The sequence below is a fragment of the Chiloscyllium plagiosum genome, chromosome 1 (assembly GCF_004010195.1).
Source record: "Chiloscyllium plagiosum isolate BGI_BamShark_2017 chromosome 1, ASM401019v2, whole genome shotgun sequence".
Lineage (NCBI taxonomy): Eukaryota > Metazoa > Chordata > Chondrichthyes > Orectolobiformes > Hemiscylliidae > Chiloscyllium > Chiloscyllium plagiosum.
The window spans coordinates 58,751,685-58,776,633 of record NC_057710.1 but is presented as its reverse complement, the minus strand read 5'-3'; the positions used below and the strand labels follow the sequence as shown (position 1 = coordinate 58,776,633).

General features: G+C 41.0%; 1 protein-coding gene across 2 annotated transcripts in view; it reads left to right on the top strand.

Moving 5' to 3' along the window:
- The window catches only part of pdzd2 (PDZ domain containing 2), a 420,957-nt gene that overhangs the window by 183,032 nt on the left and 212,976 nt on the right, over nt 1–24,949 (top strand). For both annotated transcript variants that reach the window (XM_043687429.1, XM_043687436.1), the window contains one exon: nt 13,069–13,528. In XM_043687429.1, the coding sequence (XP_043543364.1) occupies nt 13,069–13,528 (460 nt within the window). The remainder of the gene's footprint in view (nt 1–13,068; nt 13,529–24,949) is intronic.

Sequence of the window (24,949 nt, the reverse complement as noted above, 5' to 3'; positions counted from 1 at the left end):
GCCCATCCAGATGCCTTTTAAACATTATAATTGTACCAGCCTCCACCACTTCCTCTAGCAGCTCATTCCATACATGTCCCACCCTCTGTGTGAAAAAGTTGCCCGTTAGGTCCCTTTTATATCTTTCCCCTCTCACCTGAAACCTATGCCCTCTAGTTCTGGACTCCCCCATCCCAGGAAAAGACCTTGTCTATTTATCCTATCCATGCCCCTCATGATTTGAGAAACCTCTATAAGGTCACCCTCTGCTCCAGGGAAAACAGCCCCACCCTATTCAACTTCTCCATGTAGTTCAAATCCTCCAAACCTGGCAACATCCTTGTAAATCTTTTCTGAATCCTTTCCATTTAGATTTCACAACATTGCTATAGGAGTGAGACCAGAATTGCACACAATATTCCAAAAGTGGCCGAATCAATATCCTGTACAGCTGCTACATGACCTCCCAACTCTTATACTCAATGCTCTGACCAATAAAGGAAAGCATAGATAAAAACAATGACTGCAGATGCTGGGAACCAGATTCTGCATTAGAGGTGCTGGAAAAGCACAGCAGTTACCAAACGCCTTTTTCACTATCCTATCTATCGCCCATTTATATCTTTCCCTCTCAGCTTAAACCTATGCCCTCTAGTTTTGGACTCCCCTAACCTGGGGAAAAGACCTTGGCGATTCACCCCATCCATGCCCCTCATCATTTTATAAGCTTCAATAAGATCACCCCTCAGCTGCTGACTCTCTAGGGAAAATAGCCCCAGCCTATCCTGCCTCTCCCTATAGCTAAAACTCTCCAACCCTAGCAACATGCTTGTAGATCTTTTCTGAACCCTTTCTTTTGCAGATTGACCAGAACTGAATGCAGTATTCTAAAAGTGATTTAAACAATGTCCTGTACAGCCGCAACATGAATTCTGCATTTAACAAAGGCAAATATTTTTTCACTACAATGTCAAATCATAGAATCTCAAAGTGCAGAAAGTTCAGCCCATCAAGTTCACACCAACCCTCTGAAGAGCATCCTGCCCAGACCCCATCCCCTGCCCAATCTTTGGACTGTAGGAGGAAACTGGAACACCCGATGGAAACCTACAGTGGCGAACGTGCTAACTCCACACAAACAGGTCGCCCACAACTGGGATCAAATCTGGATCCCTGGTGCTGTGAGGCAGTGCTAACCATTGAGCCACCATACCACCCAATATGGTTAATGATAAAGAGAGAGGTTATGCTATATTACAGCAATGTAGTATTGTCTCAACATTTAATTGACAGTTTGTAAAGTACAAGCATTCTGTATCCTTCATCCTATCTATGAATGAAGCCAGTTTCTGGCTGCATTTACAATTGTGATGTATTCCATTAACCAGCAATTTAACCTAAACTAATTTTGAACTCGTTAAAGTGAGCAGAGTGCTTGCTGGCTATTTACTGTATCTGTTATTATAGAAACCAGATGGGTGTGTATTTCAGTGCAACATAAGCTGACAATGACAGAACATGGGATTTTTAAAAGTGCTGCTGATTAAAATAGTTTTTTCCTCTGATGTTCTATTTACTTGTGCTTTTCTACTGTGCAATTTAAAAAAAATCTAATGTAATATTTAATTCCTCCAGATATTATAAATTTGTAATTAAACTGTTCAGGGTGTATGACGTATCCATAGACCAGGTGAGACTTAAACTCAAGCCTTCTGGCTGGGGCATAGGGACAAGAGCCCTCTACAGATGTTATGGAGTCATAGTTTTGACTGTATTCAGTAATTATAGTACACGCACATGGTCGTTACATTGGAACACCCAAACAATGATAGAAAAATATTCTGTGATCCATTCAGCTTTTCACGAAAAACAGTGACAAAGCACCAAGGTGGCACAGTGGCTCAGTGGCTAGCATTGCTGCCTGATAGTACCAGAGACCCAGGTTCAATTTCAGCCTCAGGTGACTGTCTGTGTGGAGTTTGCATGCTCTCCCTGTGTCTGCATGGGTTTCCTGTGGCTGCTTCGGTTTCCTCACACAATCAAAAGTTGATTTGGAGATTCTGGTGTTGGACCGGGGTGTACAAAGTTTAAAAAATCATGCAACACCAGGTTATAGTCCAACCGGTTTATTTGGAAGTACTAGCTTTTGGAGCACTGCTCTTTCATCAGGTGGTTGTGGAGAATAAGATTGTAAGGCATAGAATTTATAGCAAAAGATTACAGTGGGATATAATTATATATTGATATTTTCAATATATAATTCCAGTTACCTCACACTGTAAACATTTGCTATAAATTGGCATTGTGTGATTTTTAACTTTGTAAATCCAAAGATGTGCAGTTTCGGTAAATTGACAGTGGTAAATTGTCTGCAGTGTTCAGTGATGTGTATGTTGGGTGCATTAGTCAGGGGTTAAATGTAGGGGAATGGGTCTGGGCGGGTTACTCTCCAGAGAATCGGTGTGGACTTGTTGGGCCAAAGGGCCTGTTTCCACACTGTAGGGATTATATTCTATTCTGAAAGGAAGGTCTTCCAACTTTGCTGTGGGTTGCCTGACCCGACTCCCAGGGAACACCAAAATCTCAACTTCTAGGTGTCTTTCTCCCAGGTCAGGTTTGCGGAACTGGGAAATGTCCATGCTATGTGCTTATAACCCAGGAGTGAAAATCTAAGCCTATAATGTTTAATACATTCATAAATGGCACATGCAAGGTATATATCTGGGTGAGTGGGATAAACTATGGCTTTATAAACAAAGTGTCCTTTGTCTACAGGATACAATACTGGACACAGCACTGCATACAGCACAGGAAAAGAATTTGGGATAATGTTGGGATAAGTGTTAAAACAATGCTCAGTATGTGGCAGTAATAATGATCATGGTTTCCCCCAGTTCAGATTTGCAATAAGATTCAGTGACACTGTTAATCTATAATGCATACATACCATAAAATTCCATTCCAAACAATATAAACAACATTTAGTACTCAATTGAAAATCACACTTGTAATACATCAAATAATAAATATTGATGGTTCAGCAGCACTTGATTGCAGTGTCTTTGCTTGTTGAACAAAAAGACCTTGGAGTGCAGATTCATTGTAGGTAGGATAGTGAAGAAAGTGTTTGGTATGCTTTCCTTCATTGGTCAGAGCATTGAGTATAGGAATTGGGAGGTCACGTTGTGGCTGTACAGGACATTGGTTAGGCCACTTTTGGAATATTGAGTGCAATTCTGGTCTCCTGCCTATTGTAAGAATGTTGTGAAACTTGAAAGGGTTCAGAAAAGATTTACAAGGATGTTGCCAGGGTTGGAGGATTTGAGCTACAGGGAGAAGTTGTATAGGCTAGGGCTGTTTTCCCTGGAGGACCGGGGGCTGAGTGGTGACCTTATAGAGGTTTATAAAATCACGAGGGGCATGAATAAGATAAATAGACAAGGTCTTTTCCCTGGGGTTGGCAAGTCTAGATTGAGAGTGCATAGGTTTAGGATGAGGGGGGAAAAATTTAAAAGGGAAACAGCATGTGGTGCGTGTATGGAATGAGTTGCCAGAGGAAGTGGTGGAGGCTGGTACAGTTACAACATTTAAAAGGCATCTGAACAGGTATATGAAAAAAAGGGTTTAGAGGGATCCGGGCCAAGTGCTGGCAAATGGGACTAGATTAGGTTAGGATATCTGGTTGGCATTGACCAGTTGGACCAAAGGGTCTGTTTCTGTGCTGTACATCTCGATGATGCTATGTGGAAGCAAACAATTCTAAGAAAGTCTAGTTCTCATATATGTCAGTCATTTCACAGATAGTCAATACATTAGAATTTGCTGGCAAAATGGTACCAACTGAGCAGTGTGCACCAATTGGAATCCATTCCATGAGCAGCAGGACACTGGTGATGATGAAGTGGAATCGGAGAATAAATAGCATTAAGGGGGAAAAATAAAGGGAAAATGAGAATACAAGCAAAAGAAACAGTGTGGAAGCATTAGGTTTGATCTTTGAGGGAAGGATTGTCAGTTTGAATTGAGATATAAAGTATGTCAGTCTCGAATAGGAGTGGAAAATGGAAATGGTATTTTATTTGGACAGAGAAATTAATGAAAGTTTGAATTATGGGTTGATCAATGATCACTTGACCTGAGGAGGGCAAAGAGGAATGATAGTTTAAACAGATGGGGATGTGGAATAATTAAATAATGGAGTTTGGAAGAAGAGCACCCAATTGGGTTGAGATGGAGAATAAGAAAGGTTTGCACTATGTTGGAATTGATGTGCACCTTTTTTTACGTCTGCTGTGCCTTTGCAGACAGCTCCCCCTTTTCTAGAATGGCAGGTATGAAAGTCGTAGATTTCAAAACTACCAGTTATTACTCCATACTCTTTGAAGGGACACCCAAATGTCTTCATAACATCAGGAAGTAACATCATAGTGAGTTACTTTGAAGGTACTGCAGTTTTAATGCAGAAAGGCATTTTATGGCTGCACAACAAATACACCCACTGATAACACAAAGTGCTGGAAATACTCAACAGATATGGCAACAGCTCTGGAGAGAGACAAACAGAGTTTAAGTTTGAGTAAAATATTATTTATCTTAGTCTTCATTGAGTGTCTTTAAGACAGAAACAGATAGGTTCCTGATTTAGAAGGGGAATCAAGGATAATGGTGAAATGGCAGGAGAATGGAATTGAGAAACATATCAGCCATGGTCAAATGGTGGAGCAGATTCAATGGGCTGAATGGCCTAATTCTGATTGTCTTAGTGTGATAGTTTTTCTACCATAAAAAGAGGGTAGTTTGGAGAAGAAAAATGCTGGCCTGGGATAGAGGATGGAAGAAAAGGAAGAAGGATGGGAGAAGTGATAGTGATTTAACTGAATACACTACAGTGTTCTGCTCATGTTTTTCTAAGGTAATGGATATATTAAATAAATTATTTTTGCAGATTTTCTTTCATTTTTTCAACTAATTAGTAGGGTAATCAGGTTTGGAGCTTGTCCAGTGGAGGATCTGTTGGCTTAGCGGCAATGCCACTGGACTCATTATTCTGAGGCACTGGCTAATGCTTTAGTGACACAGGCTCAAACCCTATTAACCATTCAATTAATAAACTATAGTCTTAATAATGATGACCATGAAGCTATCATTAATCCTTGAAAGTAGAGTCGCAGGTAGATAGGATAGTGAAGAAGGAGTTTGGTCTGCTTTCCTTTATTGGTCAGAGTATTGAGTACAGGAATTGGGAAGTCATGTTGCGGCTGTACAGGACATTGGTTAGGCCACTGTTGGAATATTGCGTGCAGTTCTGGTCTCCTTCCTATCGGAAAGATGTTGTGAAATTTGAAAGGGTTCAGAAAAGATTCACAAGGATGTTGCCAGGGTTGGAGGATTTGAGCTGTAGGGAGAGGCTGAACAGGCTGGGGCTGTTTTCCCTGGAGCGTCGGAGGCTGAGGGGTGACCTTATAGGGGTTTACAAAATTATGAGGGGCATGGATAGGATAAATAGACAAAGTCTTTTCCCTGGGGTTGGGAAGTCCAGAACTAGAGGGCATAGGTTTAGGGTGAGAGGGGAAAGATATAAAAGAGACCTAAGGGGCAACGCAGAGGGTAGTACACGTATGGAATGAGGTGCCAGAGCATGTGGTGGAGGCTGGTACAATTGCAACATTTAAGAGGTATTTGGATGTGTATATGAATAGGAAGGGTTTGGAGGGATATGGGCCGGGTGCTGGCAGGTGGGACTAGATTGGGTTGGGATATCTGGTCGGCGTGGACAGGTTGGACCGAAGGGTCTGTTTCCATGCTGTACATCTCTATGTCTCTATAAGAATCCATCTGGTCACTAAAGTCCTATAGGGAAGGAAATTTGCCTGTTATGGCCTACACGTAACTCTAGACCAGACAAATGCAGCTGACTGTTAACTGTTCTCTGAAATTGCTGAGGAAGTCACTCAGTTCAAAAGCAATTAAGCAATCAAGAGGAATAAATGCTGCCTTGTCAGTGTGACCCACATTCCATGAAAGAATAAAGTTATATTTTGCTAAGATCAACAAGAACATGGATAATTGAGTGTTAAGAGAAATCACATCAGATTAGAGAAGCTGAAATCACATTTGCATCTTTTCATACAATTTTCCCATAGTGTTGATGAATTCCAATGAAGTACAGAGATGTCTTAACAAGCAATATTTTGATGTAAATGTAGTAATTATTGTTTAGAATAAGGACTTTCATATAAAATATTTAGTTTGTTAGTCAATTTTCATGAATTGAAGCATATAACCATATGTTTATTAATAAAAATAAAGTGCTTTTCTTGTTTGGAAGCCACCCTCTCCTTTGGGGAAGCCCACAAGATGAAAGCTTTTAAAATGTTCTTGTATGGCTGTGTAATGTTTTCACCAATGTGCTGAGTAACTACAAAAAAACTCTGGTGCTTTATTCATTGACCAACCAATATCGGTAGAGTTTTCATTTCAGTTGCCTGCCTCCAAGAATAGGGGATTTGTAGGACGTTAGAAGTGGTGTTTCAAATGCAAATACAGTGGAGCCTTTGTACAGACACCCTTTGGATACAGAAGGATAAGCTTCAGCGTGAGGTTCAGTACTGCTTTATGAACACCTGTCTCCTCTCTGTATGTCTCAGTGATCAGCTGATGGCTGTGGTTGCTGTTTTCTACTTTCTATTTCTTTCATACTTCATTCTTAACATAGACTCCTTTTCCTTCTTCTTTCAAAACTAGACATTGCATTTATTTTGCTGATTTTCAGGCAGGTAGGACAAAAGATATTCAAAAACTATTTACTGTGCACCGATATTGGATGTTGTGTATGTGTTTCTGTTTCTGAATTGTCTTTCCGTTATGGTAATATTGCTGTAATGGGCTCCCTGATAAATAGCATGTTTGATTGCATAATCTCCGCAGTGTGCAGTATTCATTAGTAGGTGAGTTTGACAAGAAATTATCTGAAGGAATAAAACCTAATCATGAAAATGTCTACTTTAATTATCGCTTTTCAGCAAGTAGCAAATCTTCTTAGCATGTAAGGTGTGAATTTTCATTTGTTCTAATCAAATTGCACTGTCACTGATTTTAGTGGTGGGCATAGTTTTCTTTATAATACTTTACTGTTAGCACAGAGTTCAGTGAGCCAATAAGGATGGAGGAGTAATGTTTGCACAATATCACAAAGATGTGTTTCCATACCGGCGATGCATTGGTGGGAGCTTGTGTAATTTAATGCAGGTATCCTGTTCCATACTTTAATGACTGAGCCATGTCCATCAAAGTGAATGTCATGACTTTCTGCATTAGGACATTAGTAATACTGCATTGGAGCTATTGCACTTAGAAGACAACTCTAAGGAAATAGTGGAGCATTTCAGTTAACTAATTTCTATACTTTTAAGACAATTCTGTTTCTTGTAACATTACAACCACTATTAGCCCAAAGGAAATTATGCAGATAGTACAATGTACATTTGTGAGCATTTTTTTCAAGCCTGAAATTTATCTCCAAAAATGAATGGAAATTGGGAAAAAAAAGGTTAGATTCCACATGTTTAAATTGTATTGATGTGTGCAAAATGCACCCAGGTGATAGGAAGGACATGTGGTGTGGGGGGGAGGTGGGGGGGAGAGAGGGAGTTGGTGAGTTGTAGAGAGAAAGTTAAAAATCAGTATTTAATTGAGATTGAACCTTGAGTTGATCATCTTAAGTGAACAAAAGAATGTCAAAATTGCCATAAAACCATATTCATGATGAGGGCAGCCAGACTGCCATTGTAGGTGCTTTAACAAAATATCTGGCCTGTGTGTAAACTGAATATTATCTACGATAAATTTATGTATGTTCTAATTCTTAAACAAAAAAAAGTCAATTTTATTAGCTCAAGTTGATTTTTTAAAAAAGTATTTATTTTGAGAATGACGTAAAGATTTTTTTGTCCCTTATGCAGAACTAAATGGTTACTTGTGAGATAGATTCTATAGTTACCACGACTGGATTTTGCCACAAGGTGATTGGGAATTGTCTAATAACTGGAGGTATTGAGCACTGAGGCATGGGATAAGCATAACCACCATGTGATCATATTTTATCAGTGAAACTCCAACAGATAACTTACAGGATCATTTCAAGGAATTATATTGTTTATATTTTTTTGAATTGCTATATAGCTTAAAATTTCATCAGAGCTATTTCCATTTTGCTACCATAGCTTCCTTGGAGATGTAGTAAAAATCCCATTTATTATGATTGAAAGCGGCTTTTGTAATATTTCTAATAAAGTTACTGGGGCTTTGAGAAAATTGCTGGCTCTTTTTGTCAAGTTATCCCAAAGTGCTTACCATGCAATACAATGCTTTTGAAATATAGAGAAATACACAACTGTTAAGGGAAATGAGTATAGTGCAAGAAATTGGTATTGAAATAGAAGATCAGCTATGATTTCATTGAAGAGTAGAGTGGGTTCAAAGAGTTGACTAATCTACTCCTGATCCTGTTTTTCATAATGTGGAGGAGCCAGTGTTGGACTGAGGTGGACTTTGAAATCAAGATAGAGTCCACATTCTCAGCTTGTGCTCAAGATACAGCAGTACAATTACGCAACACTGCTAAGCAGACAAGTGACAGAACTTTGACTAGTCAGTGGATGCTGAGTCTCTGTCAGAAATCTGTCATGCCACAACAGAAGTTGGACGTCCCCTGTTCAATGGATTTCAAGATGCCTTCGACATAGCCAGAGAGGTTCTCACACAGAACATGTACATGCAAACCAAGAACAAAAAACTGGAGAAACTTGGCATCACAACCAGCAGTAGCCAAGCCCCCCCACCCGCGCACTGCAGATGAAAACGTTATCACCACGGGGAAATCGATCATCAACTTAACGGATCACACCCTTCAACTGGAAGAAATTGAAGTTCTTAGCCGAAGGCTCAATTTCTGCCCCACACCAAATTGGACTCCATTGGTCTAGCGGCACACATGGAGGAATTCATCAGACAAATGAAACTCCGGGAATTCTTCCAAGATGTCAGCAGTGATCCCAATGAGCCAACTGACAAACTGGAACAGTCATCAGAGAGATCCATAGTGGAGCAACCAAAAAAGGATTTGATTTGGACCCTTCCAGAGGGCCACTGCTGAAAGCCAGATTCATCAACCATACCCACAAAGCAGAGCAAAACATCTCCCAATCACAACGATCCATGCTATCAAAACCAATCGAAACATTGTCATCAAACAAACAGATAAAGGAGGAGCCATTGCCATTCAAAATAGAACGGACTACTCAAGGAAGTGTACCAACAACTGAACAACCAGGAACACTATAGGCAACTACCAGCTGATCTAGCCAAAGAATACACCTGTGAACTAAACACATTGATCAAGACATTTGATCCAGTCTTTCATGGTTCCCTACGCACTCTCATCCCATGTACTTCTCACATAGGGGATTTCTACTGCCTACTGAAGATACACAAAGCCAACTCAGGCACTGGGACCCTGTGTGAGAACCTCTCTGGCTATGTCGAAGGCATCTTGAAATCCATTAAACAAGGGACTCCCAACTTCTGTTGTGGCATGACAGATTTCTTACAGAGACTCAGCACCCACCGACAAGTCAAATCGGGAACAGTCCTCGTCACAATGAACTTGTCAGCATTCTACATCAGCATCCCCCACAATGACTGCATCTCTGCAACAGCCTCAGTACTCAATGCCAACAATTGCCAATCTCTGAACACCATCCTACAACTCATCTGCTTCATCCTTGACCACAATGTTTTCACCTTTGATGACCAGTTCTTCATCTAGAGGCATGAGGACCAAATGTGCACCCTTAAATGCCAACATTTTCATGCACAAGTTTGAACAAGACTTCTTTGCTGCACAGGACTTCCAACCAACACTATACACCAGGTATATTGATGACATTTTCTTCCTCTGGACCCAAGGCGAAGAAACAACAGCACAGTGATATCAACAAGTTTCATCCTACCATCAGACTTACCATGGACTACTCTTTAGTATCTGTCTCATTCTGGAATACATGCATCTCCATCAAGGATGGGCACCTCAGTACCTCACTCTGCCACAAACCCACGGATAACCTCACAATCCTACATTTCTCTAGCTTCCATCCTAAACATATTAAAACAGCCATCCCCTACGAACAAGCCCTATGCATACACAGGATCTGTTCAGATGAGGAGGAATGTGACGGACACCTGAAGGTGCTCAAAGATGCCCTCATAAGAACAGGGTACAATGCTCAACTCATCGATCACCAGTTTTGATGTGCCACACTGAGAAACCGTAATGACCTCCTCACACGACAGACGGGTTGCAGCCGATAGGGTACCCTTTGTTGTCCAGTACTTCCTGGGAGCCAAAAAACTACGCTATGTTTTTCACAGCTTGCAACACATTATCGATGAGGACAAGCATCTCGCCAAGACCCTCCCTACGCCTCCCCTTCTCACCTTTAAACAACCGCCAAACCTTAAATAGACCATTGTTCACAGCAAACTGCCCAGCCTTCAGGACAACATCGACCACAACACCGTACAACCCTGTCATGGCTACCACTGCAAGATGTGTCAGAGTGTCGATACAGATGTCACCATTACCCGTGGAGACACCACCCACCGTGTATGCGGCAGGTACTCATGTGACTTGGCTGACATCTATCTCATAAGGGGTGTGGCCGCTGTGACAGTCAGTCAGTGTCAGTGAGAGTAGTTGGTGTTGACCCTGTGACAGGCAGTCGGTGTCAATGAGAGGAATGGGTGTTGTGCCTGTGACAGGCGGTCAGTGTCCCTGAGAGGAACGGGTGTGGCCAATGTGACAGACAGTCAGTGTCACTGAAAGGTGTGGGTGTTGACCCTGTGACAGGCAGTCAGTGTCACTGTGAGGTGTGGGTGTTGACCCTGAAGAAAAAAAAATATGGGCTAATGGTCAGATACTTGGTAGTGTGGATGAGCAGAGGGATCTTGGTGTCCATGTACACAGATCTTTGAAAGTTGCCACCCAGGTAAATAGTGCGGTGAAGAAGGCATATGGCGTACTGGCTTTTATTGGTAGAGGAATTGAGTTCCGGAGTCCTGAGGTCATGTTGCAGTTGTATAAGACTCTGGTGCGGCCACATCTGGAGTATTGTGTGCAGTTTTGGTCGCCATACTATAGGAAGGATGTGGAGGCACTGGAACAGGTGCAGAGGAGGTTTACTAGGATGTTGCCTGGTATGGTAGGAAGATCGTATGAGGAAAGGCTGAGGCACTTGGGGTTGTTTTCATTGGAGAAAAGAAGGTTTAGGGGTGACTTAATAGAGGTGTACAAGATGATTAGGGGTTTAGATCGGATTGACAGTGAGAATCTTTTTCCACATATGGAGTCAGCTATTACAAGGGGGATTAGCTTTAAATTAAGGGGGGGTAGGTATAGGACAGATGTTAGGGGTAGGTTCTTTACAGCGAGAGTCGTGAGTTCATGGAATGCCCTGCCAGTAGCAGTGGTGGACTTTCCCTCATTATGGGCATTTAAGCAGGCATTGGATAGGCATATGGAGGATAGTGGGCTAGTGTAGGTTAGGTGGGCTTGGATCGGCGCAACATCGAGGGCTGAAGGGCCTGCACTGCGCTGTATTCTTCTATGTTCTAAGCTGCAGGCAAGGATGCCCTGAGGCGTGGTACATTGGCGAGGCCAAGCAGATGGTATGACAATGGATGAATGGACACCACGCAACAATCCCAGATGGGGATTTCCCTCTCAGTCGGGAAGCATTTCAGCAGCCATACTATAGGAAGGATGTGGAGGCCTTGGATCTTTAGGTACCATCCTCCAAGGCGGACTTCGGGATAGGCAACAATGCATTGTGGCTGAGCAGAGGCTGATAGTCATGTTCAGTATCCATGAGGATGGCCTAAACCAGGATTTTGTGTTCATGTCATACTACAGGTGACCCCCACTATACTATTATCTCTCTCTCGCACACACACAAGCACACATATACATACTCTTACATACTCTTATACTCACGCAGACCTTCTCTATTACACACACTCTTTCTCATACATGCAGACACATACACCCTGTCACAGGCTTCTACTCCATCACACCCACATACACACTTTTCCAAGCTTTCACACATGTAAACACATACTCTCTCATGTGCACACACTCACAAGCGCACACACACTCTCTCTCTCTTTCTCTCTCTCTCATGCATGCACACACACTCACACATATAAGTCTATGGAGTGAATTTGTATTTGCAGAATTATATTTGCAGATGCGTTCTATATTCTCAAAAAATGCACAATCTGCAGGCAGTTAAAACATGTATTTTGTAAATTCCACTTTGGAAATAGAACCAGTCTGACTCAAGATTGGGATACAGGCAGACTCTAACCTCACACCTTTAAGGCATTGTCTGAGCTAAGATGTCACTTTTTGTTATAAAATCTTAAGTTATGTCAAAAAGGTGACTTAAAAGAATTTCTGGGATTTGCGTATTAATAAACTGAAACCTGCAATCCATTCCAAAAGATGAAAGACTTAACAACAATCCAGGTTTGTTAAATATATCATTTAGTTGCATGACACTGTAATTTTTTTGCTATGAATTCTGTCTTATGATCTTTTACTCCACATCCACCTGACAAAGGAGCAGCGCTCCGAAAGCTATTGCTCCAAATAAACTGCTTGGACTATAACCTGGTGTTGTGTGATTTTTAAGAGTTTTTACAAAAGAATATTAAAAAAAAAATTGCACACAGTATGCACCCAATAGTAGTGCTATAAATCGTCTGATTTATGTCACATTTAATATAATTTTAGCTGACATGTGACTTAGGACTCACCGCAATGTTGCTGACTCTTAACTAGAGTTGCATGAATTAATGTAAAAAAAATTATTCAAACTGACTACTTGGCTAACTTCATGAAAGGAAGAATTTCAACCTAGCCAAATATAAAGTGCTTCTTGTAATGCTGTATTTGCATTTAGTTGGACTATAAACCTAGTTGTGTGATTTTAACTACATTTAGTTGATGAAGGCGATCTGTTTGTGTTACAGTTACCTGGCTGACCAATGCTGGAATGGCGGATACATTTACCTGATCATGCTGCGTCGGATTAAACGCAAAGCTCCTCTACCTCCTTCCAATGGCAGCAACAGTGAACTCAGGACAAGCAGTAGCAGCTCGGAGGCAAGTGGAAGTCCCACACAGAACGGCAAACGGACTCGAAAATTTGGTGTCATCTCTCGTTCTTCCCTCAACCGAGATAGCCAGGACAGTCGGGAGAGTCATAGCTCTGAACAAGAGAATGGATATCATGTCTCCATGGAGGCAGAATGTTCAAAAGCTGAAGGGGTTGACACTCATTGTGACCCCAAAGACTCTGATGCAACTGTTGACCAGAATACAGAAGAGCAAATTGCTAATGGAATCTCTGCTCTATCGACAACGCATCAACGACCTCTACTCTCAGAAACTGGGAAGACAGACTCGAGACAGAGTGAATACTCTACTCAGGTAACTTATTTTACAGACTAAGGCAGAAATTGCTGAAGAAACACAGCAGGTCTGGCAGGGTTTATGGAGAGAAAACAGTTAATATTTCAAGGCCAGTGATCCTTCCAGACTGATAGTCGCTAGGAAAGGATGGTAATTATGCTGATGACAGGGTTGGGGGAGGGAAAAGGAATGAGTGCATAGGTGGAGATGAAGGGCAGAGAGAGAAAGAAGCAAAGGTAGACAGACAAAAGGATTGTTGATAGTAAACCAGGAAAGAAGAGAAGCCAAGCAGGTGATCTGTCTTCATCGCATCTGTTCTGATGATGCCATCTTCTGCAGAGGAGCCTCAGAAATGTCCACCCTTTTCCTCAACCCTGTGACTGTGATTGTCAGGGCCCTTAGCTGTTTCTGTCCTATTTCACACACTTAGAGTCATAGAGTCAAAGAGAAGTACAGCACGGAAACAGACCCTTCGATTCAACTTGTCCATGCTGACCAGATATCCTAACCCAATCTAGTCCCACCTGCCAGCACCTGGCTTATATCCCTCCAAACCCTTCCTATTCATATACTCATCCAGATGCCTTTTATATGTTGCAATTATACTAGCCTCCACCACCTCCTCTGGCAGCTCATTCTATACGCGTACTACCCTCTGTGTGAAACAGTTGCCCCTTATATCTTTCCCCTCTCACCGTAAACCTACGCCCTATAGTTGTGAACTCCCCCACCTGAGGGAAAAGACTTTGTCTATTTATCCTATTGATGCCCCTCATGATTTTATAAACCTCTATAAGGTCACCCCCTCAGCCTCCGATGTTCCAGGGGAAACAGCCCTAGCCTATTCAATCTCTCCCTATTAGTTTAAATCCTCCAACCCTTCTGCCCTCACCTCTTCTCTTCCCATCCACAAGATCAAGAGAGTCCTCCAGTTTTCATTTTCTCCTCCAGCAACCTCCACATCCAAGCGATCATAAGCCGCCATTTCCTCCACCTCTAGTGGGATGCCAGGCACAAGCTCCCTTGTCACCTTTCTGCAGAGACCATTCCCTCCAGGACATCCTGTCCACCCTCCCCCACTCCTAAGATTTTAGCACACTCCTGTAGCATCGTCCTATGCAATTTCAGAAGGTGTAACACCTGCCCTTTTACTTTTTCCCTCCTCATTATTGAAGGCCTCAGACATACCTTTCAAGTGAAGCTATGATTTACCTGCATTTCACTCAATTTAGTCTACTGTATTCACTGCTCACATAATGTGGTCTCCTCTGCAATGGAGAGAGGAAACACGACTGGGCAATTGCATTGCAGAACACATACGTTCTGTCCATGAAAATGATGCCAGGTTTCCAGTTACCTGCCATTTCAACACACCACTGTTCCCCTCTGTCTCAGGATTGCTGCACTGCTCCAGTGAGATCAACACAAGCTGGGAGAACAACACCTCATTTTCGTTTGGGGACCTTACAGTCTTCAGGGCTCAACACAAAGTGTAACAGATTTTAGAGCATGAACACCTACCTCCATTACCCACCACCACTCCTAGGTCTTGTCAACATGGATTGCTTTTAGCATAGCCAACCCATTTTCTACTTCTAATAGCCCCCATTATCACCAAAGTAGCTTGTCCTCATCCCTGGCTGGCTTAATATCAACACCTTAGCTCCCCACTTTGTTTTCTGTGTCTCTCTCTGGGGTCCATCTCCACCTATTTCCTAGCTGCCATCAGTTCTCAAGAAGTGTTACTGGACTTGAAACATTAACTGTTTTCTATCTACATATAATGCCAGACCAGTTGAATTTCTCTAGCAATTCTATTGCTGTTAGTTTCAGATCTGCAGTTCTTTGTTTTAATTTAGTTTTGCACTCTCTTTTTGGAGATAATACGTATTAGAAATGGAATGAAAAATATTACTATCTTTGGCTTTTCACTGATGCCAAATGGTCTTTGGAGAGAAATAGATTATATTTTGGCAGGAGTGAAGCTGCAACTCATTCCCATTTCAATTTAAAAACATTTTAAAATCCTGATTATACTTTTCATTGTTTTGTCAGGACTTTTGTGCTCAATGATATCCATTTTCTCTGTTCCTGATTTTGACTTCTATTTTTAAAGCAGGGTCTCTTATTGTTGTTTTTCCCTTAAAATGGAAAGCCTTGGAATTAAAACAGCTGAGCTATTTCAGTTAGGATTTTGTTTTCTTTATACTTTCATGAGATATTGGCATCACCATCAAGGCCAGCATTTTTCACACATCTCTAATTACATTGAACTCGGGTATGTAGTCCTTGTAAGTATTCCAGACTCACATCCAGGCCCAGTAGCCCCACAGTCCCTCAATAAGATTACCAAAGTTCCAGGATTGTCCTGGATTTTCTAATAATTGTGGAGCAATCTCCTCATGTGCTATAAGAAACCTAGAAGACCAATCCCACAAGAATTAAAGAATGTCTTCTTATTTTCTTTGAAGCCTCCATTTGTTCATTATTCAAGCAGAATTCAATATAGTTGAGTGGGGGGAAAGAAGAACAATTCAATGGAATAGAATGGTTGGCAGTGAGTGGTCATAAGTTAAGATCCCTAGAAATACGTGCAACCAGAATTACCATCCTGCCAAAAGGTTAATGTTATAAAAAGAAGAACTAGATTGTAGTTCTTGAGCTCAGGATTGAGTGTAGACATAAAACAGCTTCAACACACCACTGTTCCCCTCTGTCTCAGGATTGCTGCAGTGCTCCAGTGAGATCAACACAAGCTGGAAGAACAACGCCTCATTTTCTGTTTGGGGACCGTACACTCTTCAGGGCTCAACACAAAGTGTAACAGATTTTAGAGCATGAACACCTACCTACATGGCCATTACCCACCCCCACTCCTAGGTCTTGATTCTTTTGTATCATGAGTTTGAATGTGTTCAATTCTTTTACTTCATACTTTATTTGAAGATCTTCCCCATGTCACCATGTGCTCCATTATCAGTTAGACATTGATGTACTATCCTCTGCTTTCTGTACTTCTGGTTCCAAGCAGCATTGGAAAAACTGAAGACTGTTTTCTAATGTATGCTCAAAGGAGTATGGCAGGGACATGAATATAATCTGTTCCTATTACCAATCAGATACTTTGGACTATTGGCTTTTTGAAATTTATGGAAATTAAAAGGATGTAAAACATTGTTTTTGGTGATTTTTGTCAATTTTTTTCTTTTATATTTCTGTCTCTATCTTGTCACCAGAACATAAGACCAGAAGACATAGGAACAGAATTAGGTCATTCAGGCCCCACCATTCGATCATACCCGATAGATTTCTCAACCCATTCTCCTGCCTTCTTTGTGTGATCTTTGATCCCCTTACCAATCAAGAACTTATCCATCTCTGTCTTTAATACTTGGCCTCCATAGCTTTCCGTGGCAATGAGTTCCACAGATTCACCATCTGTGGAAATTCCTCCTCATCTCAGTTCAAAAGGATCCTTTTGAACTGAGGCTGTGCTTCACTCTGAGGCTGTACTCTCAGGACCTAGTCTCTCCTACTGGTGGAAACAGCTTCTCCAGGTCTGCTCAATCCAGACCTCTCAGCATTCTATAAGTTTCAATGAAATCCTTCCTCATCCTTCAAAACTCCATCGAGTACAGACCCAGAGTCCTCAACTGCTTCTCATATGACAAGCCCTTCATCACTGAGATCATTCTTATAAACCTCCTCTTAACCCCCTCCAAGACGCGTACATCCTTCCTTAGATAAAACTGCTCACAATATTCCAAATACAGTCTGATCAGAGCCTTATACAGCCTCAGCAGTACATTTCTGCTATTGTATTTTAGCAGTCGAGAAATTAGTGGTAACATTGCATTTGCCTTCCTAACAGCCAATTAACCTGCATGTTAACCTTAAGAGAATCCTGAACTAGAACTGCCAAGTCCCCTTGTGTTTCAGATTTCCAAAGTCTTTCCCAATTTAGTAAATAGTCTATGCCTCTATTCAGGAGAAAGTGAGGGCTGCAGATGCTGGAGATCAGAGCTGAAAATGTGTTGCTGGAAAAGTGCAGCAGGTCAGGCAGCATCCAGGGAACAGGAGAATCGACGTTTCGGGCATAAGCCCTTCTTCAGGAATTCCTGAAGAAGGGCTTATGCCCGAAACGTCGATTCTCCTGTTCCCTGGATGCTGCCTGACCTGCTGCGCTTTTCCAGCAACACATTTTCAGCTATGCCTCTATTCATCCTACCAAAGTGCATAACCTCACTTTCCTACATTATATTACATCTGGTACTTCTTTGTCCACTCTCCTCGCCTGTCCAAGTCCTTCTGCAACCTCCCCACTTCCTTAACACTACCTACCCATCGAGATATCTTCATGTCACTGCAAACTTAGCAACAATGCCCTCTATTCCTTCCTCCAGATCGTTAATGTGTAATGTGAATTGTTGTGGTCCCAACATTCACCCTTGTTGAACTCCATTACTCACTGTCTGCCATCCTGAAAAAGATCACTTTATCCCTGTTCTCTGCCTTCTGCCAGTCAGCCAACCCATTATCCATGCCAGAACCTTGCCCTAGCACCATGACCTTTTACCTTATTTAGCAGCCTCCTTTCTGGAAATCCAAATAGATCATGTCCACTGGCTCACCTTTGACTAACTTGCTTGTTACTTCCTCAAAGAATTCCTGCAGATTTGTCAAGCCTGACATTCCCTTGACAAAGCCATGACTCAACCCTATTTTACTTCCAAATACTCTGCAATCTCATCATTAATAATGGACTCTAAAACCTTACCAATGACCCAGGTCAGGCTAACTAGCCTATAATTTCCTGTCTTCTACCTCCCTCCTTTCTTAAACAGTGGTCTTACATTGGCCATTTTCTAAGACTATGGGATCTTCCTGACTCCAGTTCCTTCCCCTGGAAGATCACCTCCAAAAACTCCACAATATCCTCAGCTACTTCTTTCAGAATTCTGAGGTCTAGGCCATCTGATCCTTTTATCCACCTTCAAATCTTTGAGCTTCCTCCAGCAACTTCTCCTTACTGATGGCCACTGCTCTGACTCTCTTGAAGTTCTGGTATGATACTGGTGTCTTCCACCATGAAAACTGATGTAAAGTACATATTCAGTTCCTCCGCCACTTTGATCCCTGCTACTACTTCTCCAACCTCATTCTTTTAGCAGTCCAATCTTGTTTCTCTCTTATCTTATAGATATTAAAAAAACTCTTACAATCTTCTTTTATATTTATAGCTAGCTTACTCTCATATTTAATCTTCTCCAAACACTGCCCCACCACCCCTTTGCTTTTTAAGTTGGCCTCTTGTTGGTTTTTAAAGGCTTGTCAACTTCTAGCTTCCCTTGTCAGCCACTGTTGCCTATTTCCCCCCTTAGTATGTTTCTTCTTCCTTGGGATGAATAGACAAATAAATAGTAGTGTCTTTCTGTGCTGTAAAAGTCTACAAGTAATGGTAAAGAATGAAGAAGATAGCTCACTGGGCAGATCAGTGGCAAATGGAATTTAACCCAGAGAAGTGTGAGATAATGTGCTTGATGGGCCTAACAACTATGAATGATATGAACAAAAATAGAAAGACTCAGCATTTCTGGCAGCATCTCTGGAGAAAAATCAGAGTTAACATTTCAGATCCAAAGACTCATCTTCAGATCAGTTGGACTTTGGAACATGCTGAATCCTAGAGGGACCTTGGTGTGAATATCCACATCCCTGAAGGTGGCAGTGCATGTATATATCATGGTTAAGAAGGCATGTGGGATAGTTACCTTTATTAGAGGTGGCAAAGAATACAAGAGCAGGAAGATTATTCTGGAACTGTATACAGTGCTGGTTAGGCCACAGTTCTGGACACATAGCCTCCAGGGCGATGGCTGACAGCTGGAAAAAGGAATTAGAGTGGTCAGATCTTTGTGATTGGCAGGGCCACAATGGGTTTATTGGCTTTCTTTTGTGTTGTAAATGTCTATGAGTCTCTGCATTTAAAGGAATCTATATAAAGACAGAAATGTAAATGACAGAGAGGATTTGTTGGTCGGGTGTTAAATGAAATAGAGTGGGAGGATGCTCATATGTAGGAGGAGCACAGGCACTGTCACAGACCAGTTGGACTGAATGGTCTCTTTTTGTGCTATAAATTCTATGTAACAACATTGGTACAAATATTTGATAGGAATCAACTGCACTTGGACCATTGAGTAATAATATTGTCATGTATCAAAACATGCATCCATCCAGCTGAAAACCCAACTGCTCACAACTGTCTTGTTTTCTAAACCTGAGCTAATGTCATATACATGTGGCCTTTGCCCCTTTTGTTCCACGAGCTTAACTTTTTTCAGATGTTTTTGGAAGTACACATACTCAACATGCACAGCATATGTTCTCATGTATCATGTATCTCATTTTATCTTTAAACTCAATCAAGTTTGTCATCCATGATTTGTCTTTAACAAATATGGCTTTTATTTATTATTCCATGTTTGTCCAATTAGGAATTAATTTATTCCAAGGTTACTAAAAGCATCCCCATCACTGATTCTAAATGACTGGCCTATAGCTGTCAGGTACATCCTTCTCCTCCTTTTTGCATGAAGAGCTATATCTAACTCCTTCGTTATCTATTTTTTGATTAGGCAGTTGCACCATGGCACCTTCCTTGATTACTGTAGGTTTGACAAAGTCCTGTTCTCCTGGCGTACATCAACAATGTCTTCTGACTCCAATTATAGATCTCCAAGCTGTTTGCTAATTGGCTGAATTCCTCCTTTGGTACCAGTTAATATGTACCTTTGGATTTACTTTAATGTTATTTGTGTAATGTCTCTTTCCTTCTCTTATTCGTGTTTGTTTCTCTTCTTTCTCTTTTGTCCTCTGCAGGTTTTATGTTAAGCTGGGTTCTTCATTGTGTTATCAAGCTTATCAGTGTCACTTGACCCTTTTCCTACTTCTTCATATTCAATAGCCCCCTGTCATCCAGACAGCTCCAACCCTCTCCCTCCCTTTTTGTGGGAATCAATACAACTATACCTGAATCATTTCTTTAAAGGTTTTCCCTTGCACCATAACATTTCTACCTGGCCCAGATCTCTTGTCAGTTTGCTGAAATTAGCCCACCTCTATTCAAGTACTTTTTATTCTAAACTGTTCTTAGTCCTGTTTGTGTTGGGAACTAATTCCTTGAGTTTCTTTTGGCAGCCAATCCCTGTCTTATTTTTAGCTCCTGTCCTTTATCCCACTGACTCCAGGCAGGTGACTGATTTCAGATCTTGAAATGAAATCTAGCGGATAAAATCAGCTGAACTTCACAAGCTTTCAGAATCCTTGGTCATCTCTCACTTCCCATACACTAATCCTAAGTTTTTTTAAAATCAACCCGTTCAGACATGATAATAGGACTTGAACCTGGACCTCCTGCCACAGAGGTAGGGACACTACCACAATGCCAAGAGCCCATATCACCCGTATTTTACCCTTTTTTTTGCTGAAACTCCAATGACAGGGGCAGTATAATTTCCCTTTGTCTAGCTGGTCTTGTGCTATAACCTTATTTTTCCTACCTTTGTTGGAATCTCTGCTAAACTTGCTTCCTAATGGAAATTAGGTGGAACCAGAATTAAACCCAAGCCTTAACTACCCCATGATGTTCAACATTATTGTGCTAACACTCAACAGTGCTGTAGCACCTGCTGGTAAATTTTCAATGAAAATTAATTTCAAAATTAACTCCAAGTGACAAATATCAATTGAAGCCAGCAGTACAAACAGAACTAAGATATGACTTGTTACTCCTGCTTGCTGAGCGTAAAAGGCACCAAAGGATACATATTGTTGTTACATGTCATGGAGACAAAGTGTGCCATTTTTTATTTCCAAAAGTACACATTGGGTGAAATTTGTGTGCAAACTTAGCTTGACCATTACAGTGTTGTGTTTAAATAAGAGAAAGGATCTCTCATTACAATGGATCTTTTAAAGAAAGCATTTCCTCCCTGATATCTGGCATTTTAGATAACATTCTCTCAGGACATTTTGCCAATGACATCTGAACATGTGCACTGTCCTCAGTCCACAATGCCATTTCATAATTGAGACAAATAGCTACTAATTCATTGCATGCTTGGTTGCGACTCATTATTTGAAACTGAACAGCTGTTGCATTTGCCTAAGGTTTTCCAGTTTCATTGCGCATATTCTTAGATGTTACATCCCATGCATGACATCCTGCCTCCAAACTCCCCCATTCCCAATAAGTGAAGCTTTTCAAAAAAATTATAAAGAAAATAATTTCCCCATGATATTTTTCCCCTGCTTGTTTCATAGTATCTATAAAACTTGTGCTTAATTGTTGGAGAGTCTAGGACACCCCTGAAGAATTGACAAATATAAAGTACCATGTAAATATCAGTACATTCATAGCATTAACTTAGAAATGATAGTAATGTGGTTTATCAGTATATCTTAACAAAGTGTAAATGGCTGGCATACAAATCTGAAGGTCAGTTGATTCATTTTTATCCACTTCTATTCCAACAAGAAATGGACTCCCACAATTTGTAGGAAACATGCTGATGATATCTTTGACCCAAAATAGGTGAAGCCTATTTCTGGTGTCTATACAGTGTGTGCTGAGCACTTTCAGCCCAAAGCTATTTATTGGACCCCATCATGGCTCTGGCTGTTTTCTATTGTCAGTCTCATAGGTGATGGGCCAGAGTTCAAACCTTCATACAGCTTACAATGAAACCCTGTTGACTGGGCATTCAGTGTATCTGGATCCTGGAATTTTTTTGTAATTGATTTCTGCTAGGCTCCCAGAAGAGATACAGCGAAATATTACATTGAATGTTGAGTACCGAAGTGAGCAATTTGACACATCTTGTCCATGTTCAGTGGAATGTGAGGGGCATGAGTTGGCATGGGGATATAAAGGAGTCTCAGAAAGTTGTCAGTATTCTAGCCAGTCCACCTGAGCACTTGCCTGCCTCTGTGACTGTCTCAGATCTGCTTTCTGAGGGGGTCTAACTCAATCTGACACCCATCACAATTGACCAGGCATCCTGATGGTATGAGAGTCAACAGAATGGAAAGAAGGTAGGGAAATTAAGTAAAATTTAAAATATGATGAGTAGTTGGTGTGACCTGAGTATCTGGATTTTTATTTTGAAATAAAGAACTTTCTTCCCTGATCCATCTTTCAAAATACAAATTAAAGTTATGTCTTTTTGACCACAGTTGAGTTCAGTGAGCCTGGGCTAGATCACAGGGAGGGGAAAAGAATCACAGGGCTTTGGTTCACCTTCTGAATTTTGTAACCTGCTGGAAATTGTTAGTATGTGAACAATGAGTAGGAGCGTAGTTGACTTTGGCTTTAATGTCCTCCACTGTCAAGCCACTGTAGCATTCAGTTAGCTTGCTGTTTAAGGGAGGCTGATTGGACAATCAAGTGGATCTCAGCTGGCACCATTGATATGATACAGCAGCCTGAGTGAGTGTAGCAGCTGTATAAATAAGAAGGGTCAAAAATAGAGGAAATAAATACTGGAACTTTATAAGATGGAAAATCTAGAATCATTTACTTCGAATATTCAGTTATTGAAGGGGATTTTGTGCTGATTATCAATAGGGCTTCGAGACATTAATACCTAACATAACAGGAGAAAAATAAATAAATAAGAAATACCAAGCAGATCGGAAGTGATTTGCAAAGGTGATGGACTAAAAATAATCAGCTCTTGCTTAGAAAATTTTCATTCTGAGTCTACAAAGTCTCACTACATGATGAATTCATTTGTTTCTATGCCAATTAACCTGGTGTCAGGAAGCGAATAGTTAAGGAGACTCCTGTGTGCTTGTTAAATATAGTAGGATAATCTAGAAACTAATCTCCTCTTATGCTCAATGGGAGGGCTGAGAAACGTACGGCTTTGTATGATAAATTGATGAAGTTAATTTACTTTCATGTTTATTCATCCCAATAAATGAAAAAATAAACCTGAGATACACCTCTCTTCAGTATAAGATTCCATTGGCAGGGGTTAGAAAAGACATCCATTGATCCATCCAAATTTGCCCCATCTCAAACCAGATAGTCATCCATCTTGTGTGTCTGATGGACTCTCAGTGGGGTTTCTACCATCTGAAGGAAATATTTGAATACAAAGATGTAAAATGTTATTGCGTTGTGACATTAAAGGGGAAACTGCAGCCCTACCTAAAATGGAATGTTTCCAATTGAAGTGCTCAGTTGACACCAAAGACCAAGGCAGACGTGCAGACCTGGCTTAGAATGAGAAGATGCACCTACCAGTTCGTTTATCTCCACAAGGGGACTTTGTCATTTACCAAATGCAACCACCACTTTCCACATGGCAGAATCAGTAAATAACAACACAAGGATCAAGCCGGCAAAACTGCACCTAATTTTCCACTTGAGGATCCTGCAGCCTGCAGAACTCAATCCCAATTTCAGTAATTTTAGGGCCTGACCACCTTTTCCCAAGTTATTACCCTAATCCCACAGATTATGTCTTGTCATCATATGGGCTGCTACCAACTGTGGTCAAAAAGACATAACTTTAATTTGTATTTTGAAAGATGGTCAGCCTGGGAAAATCATAAGGGTCATTAGTGGTCATTGTCAGCCACTAATGACCCCTATGATTTTCCCAGGCTGACCTTTGCCCAGTCCTTGTTTGCCCAACTGTGCTTCTCTCTTTGGGTTCATCTCTACCTCTTGTTAATTCCTCCGTCCTCCCTCTACTCCATCTTCAGTACATATACCAACATTTTTCTAGCTCCAGTTAGCTCTGAAGAAAGATCGCTGAATCCAAATCTCTAACTCTGTTTTCTCTCCACAGATACTGCCAGACCTGAGTTTTTCCAATAATGTCTGTTTATTTTCAGGCCTTTCAGCTACCCGAGCTTTGAATGGACAGTTTTCCTCCTCCTCCTTGAATCATTTTGTGTTGTTTGTTTATTTTTTTGAAGGGGATCTGTTATTGGGTTTAAATAAAACTTTGGTAAAACTACATCAACTAAACATTACCTACAAAGGCACTGTAACTGAAACGTCGACACAGCTAGTACATTAATGGGGGGCAAGCTATCTGTATTTGCTTTTCATAAAATCTCGTGCCACTTGTCAGGTTAATGATGAAATTCGATATAAAGTACCTGAATAAAATTCATGATTGCAGTGTTATAAAAGAGAAGAAACCCATATCAACCATATCTCATCCAATGCCTTAGCCATCTATAACCTTTATTGTTCAATCAACCTGGCAATAATTGAGGACAATTAGCTCCAGGTTAGCAAAGAGGCAATTTCAAAACTTATGCCATCTGCTACAAGGACAATGTAAGACTGCCATTGGCGATCCATGTGCAAGCAGGGTGAGTAATTACACAGTGCTGAAATTTTGCTTTCCTAATAGC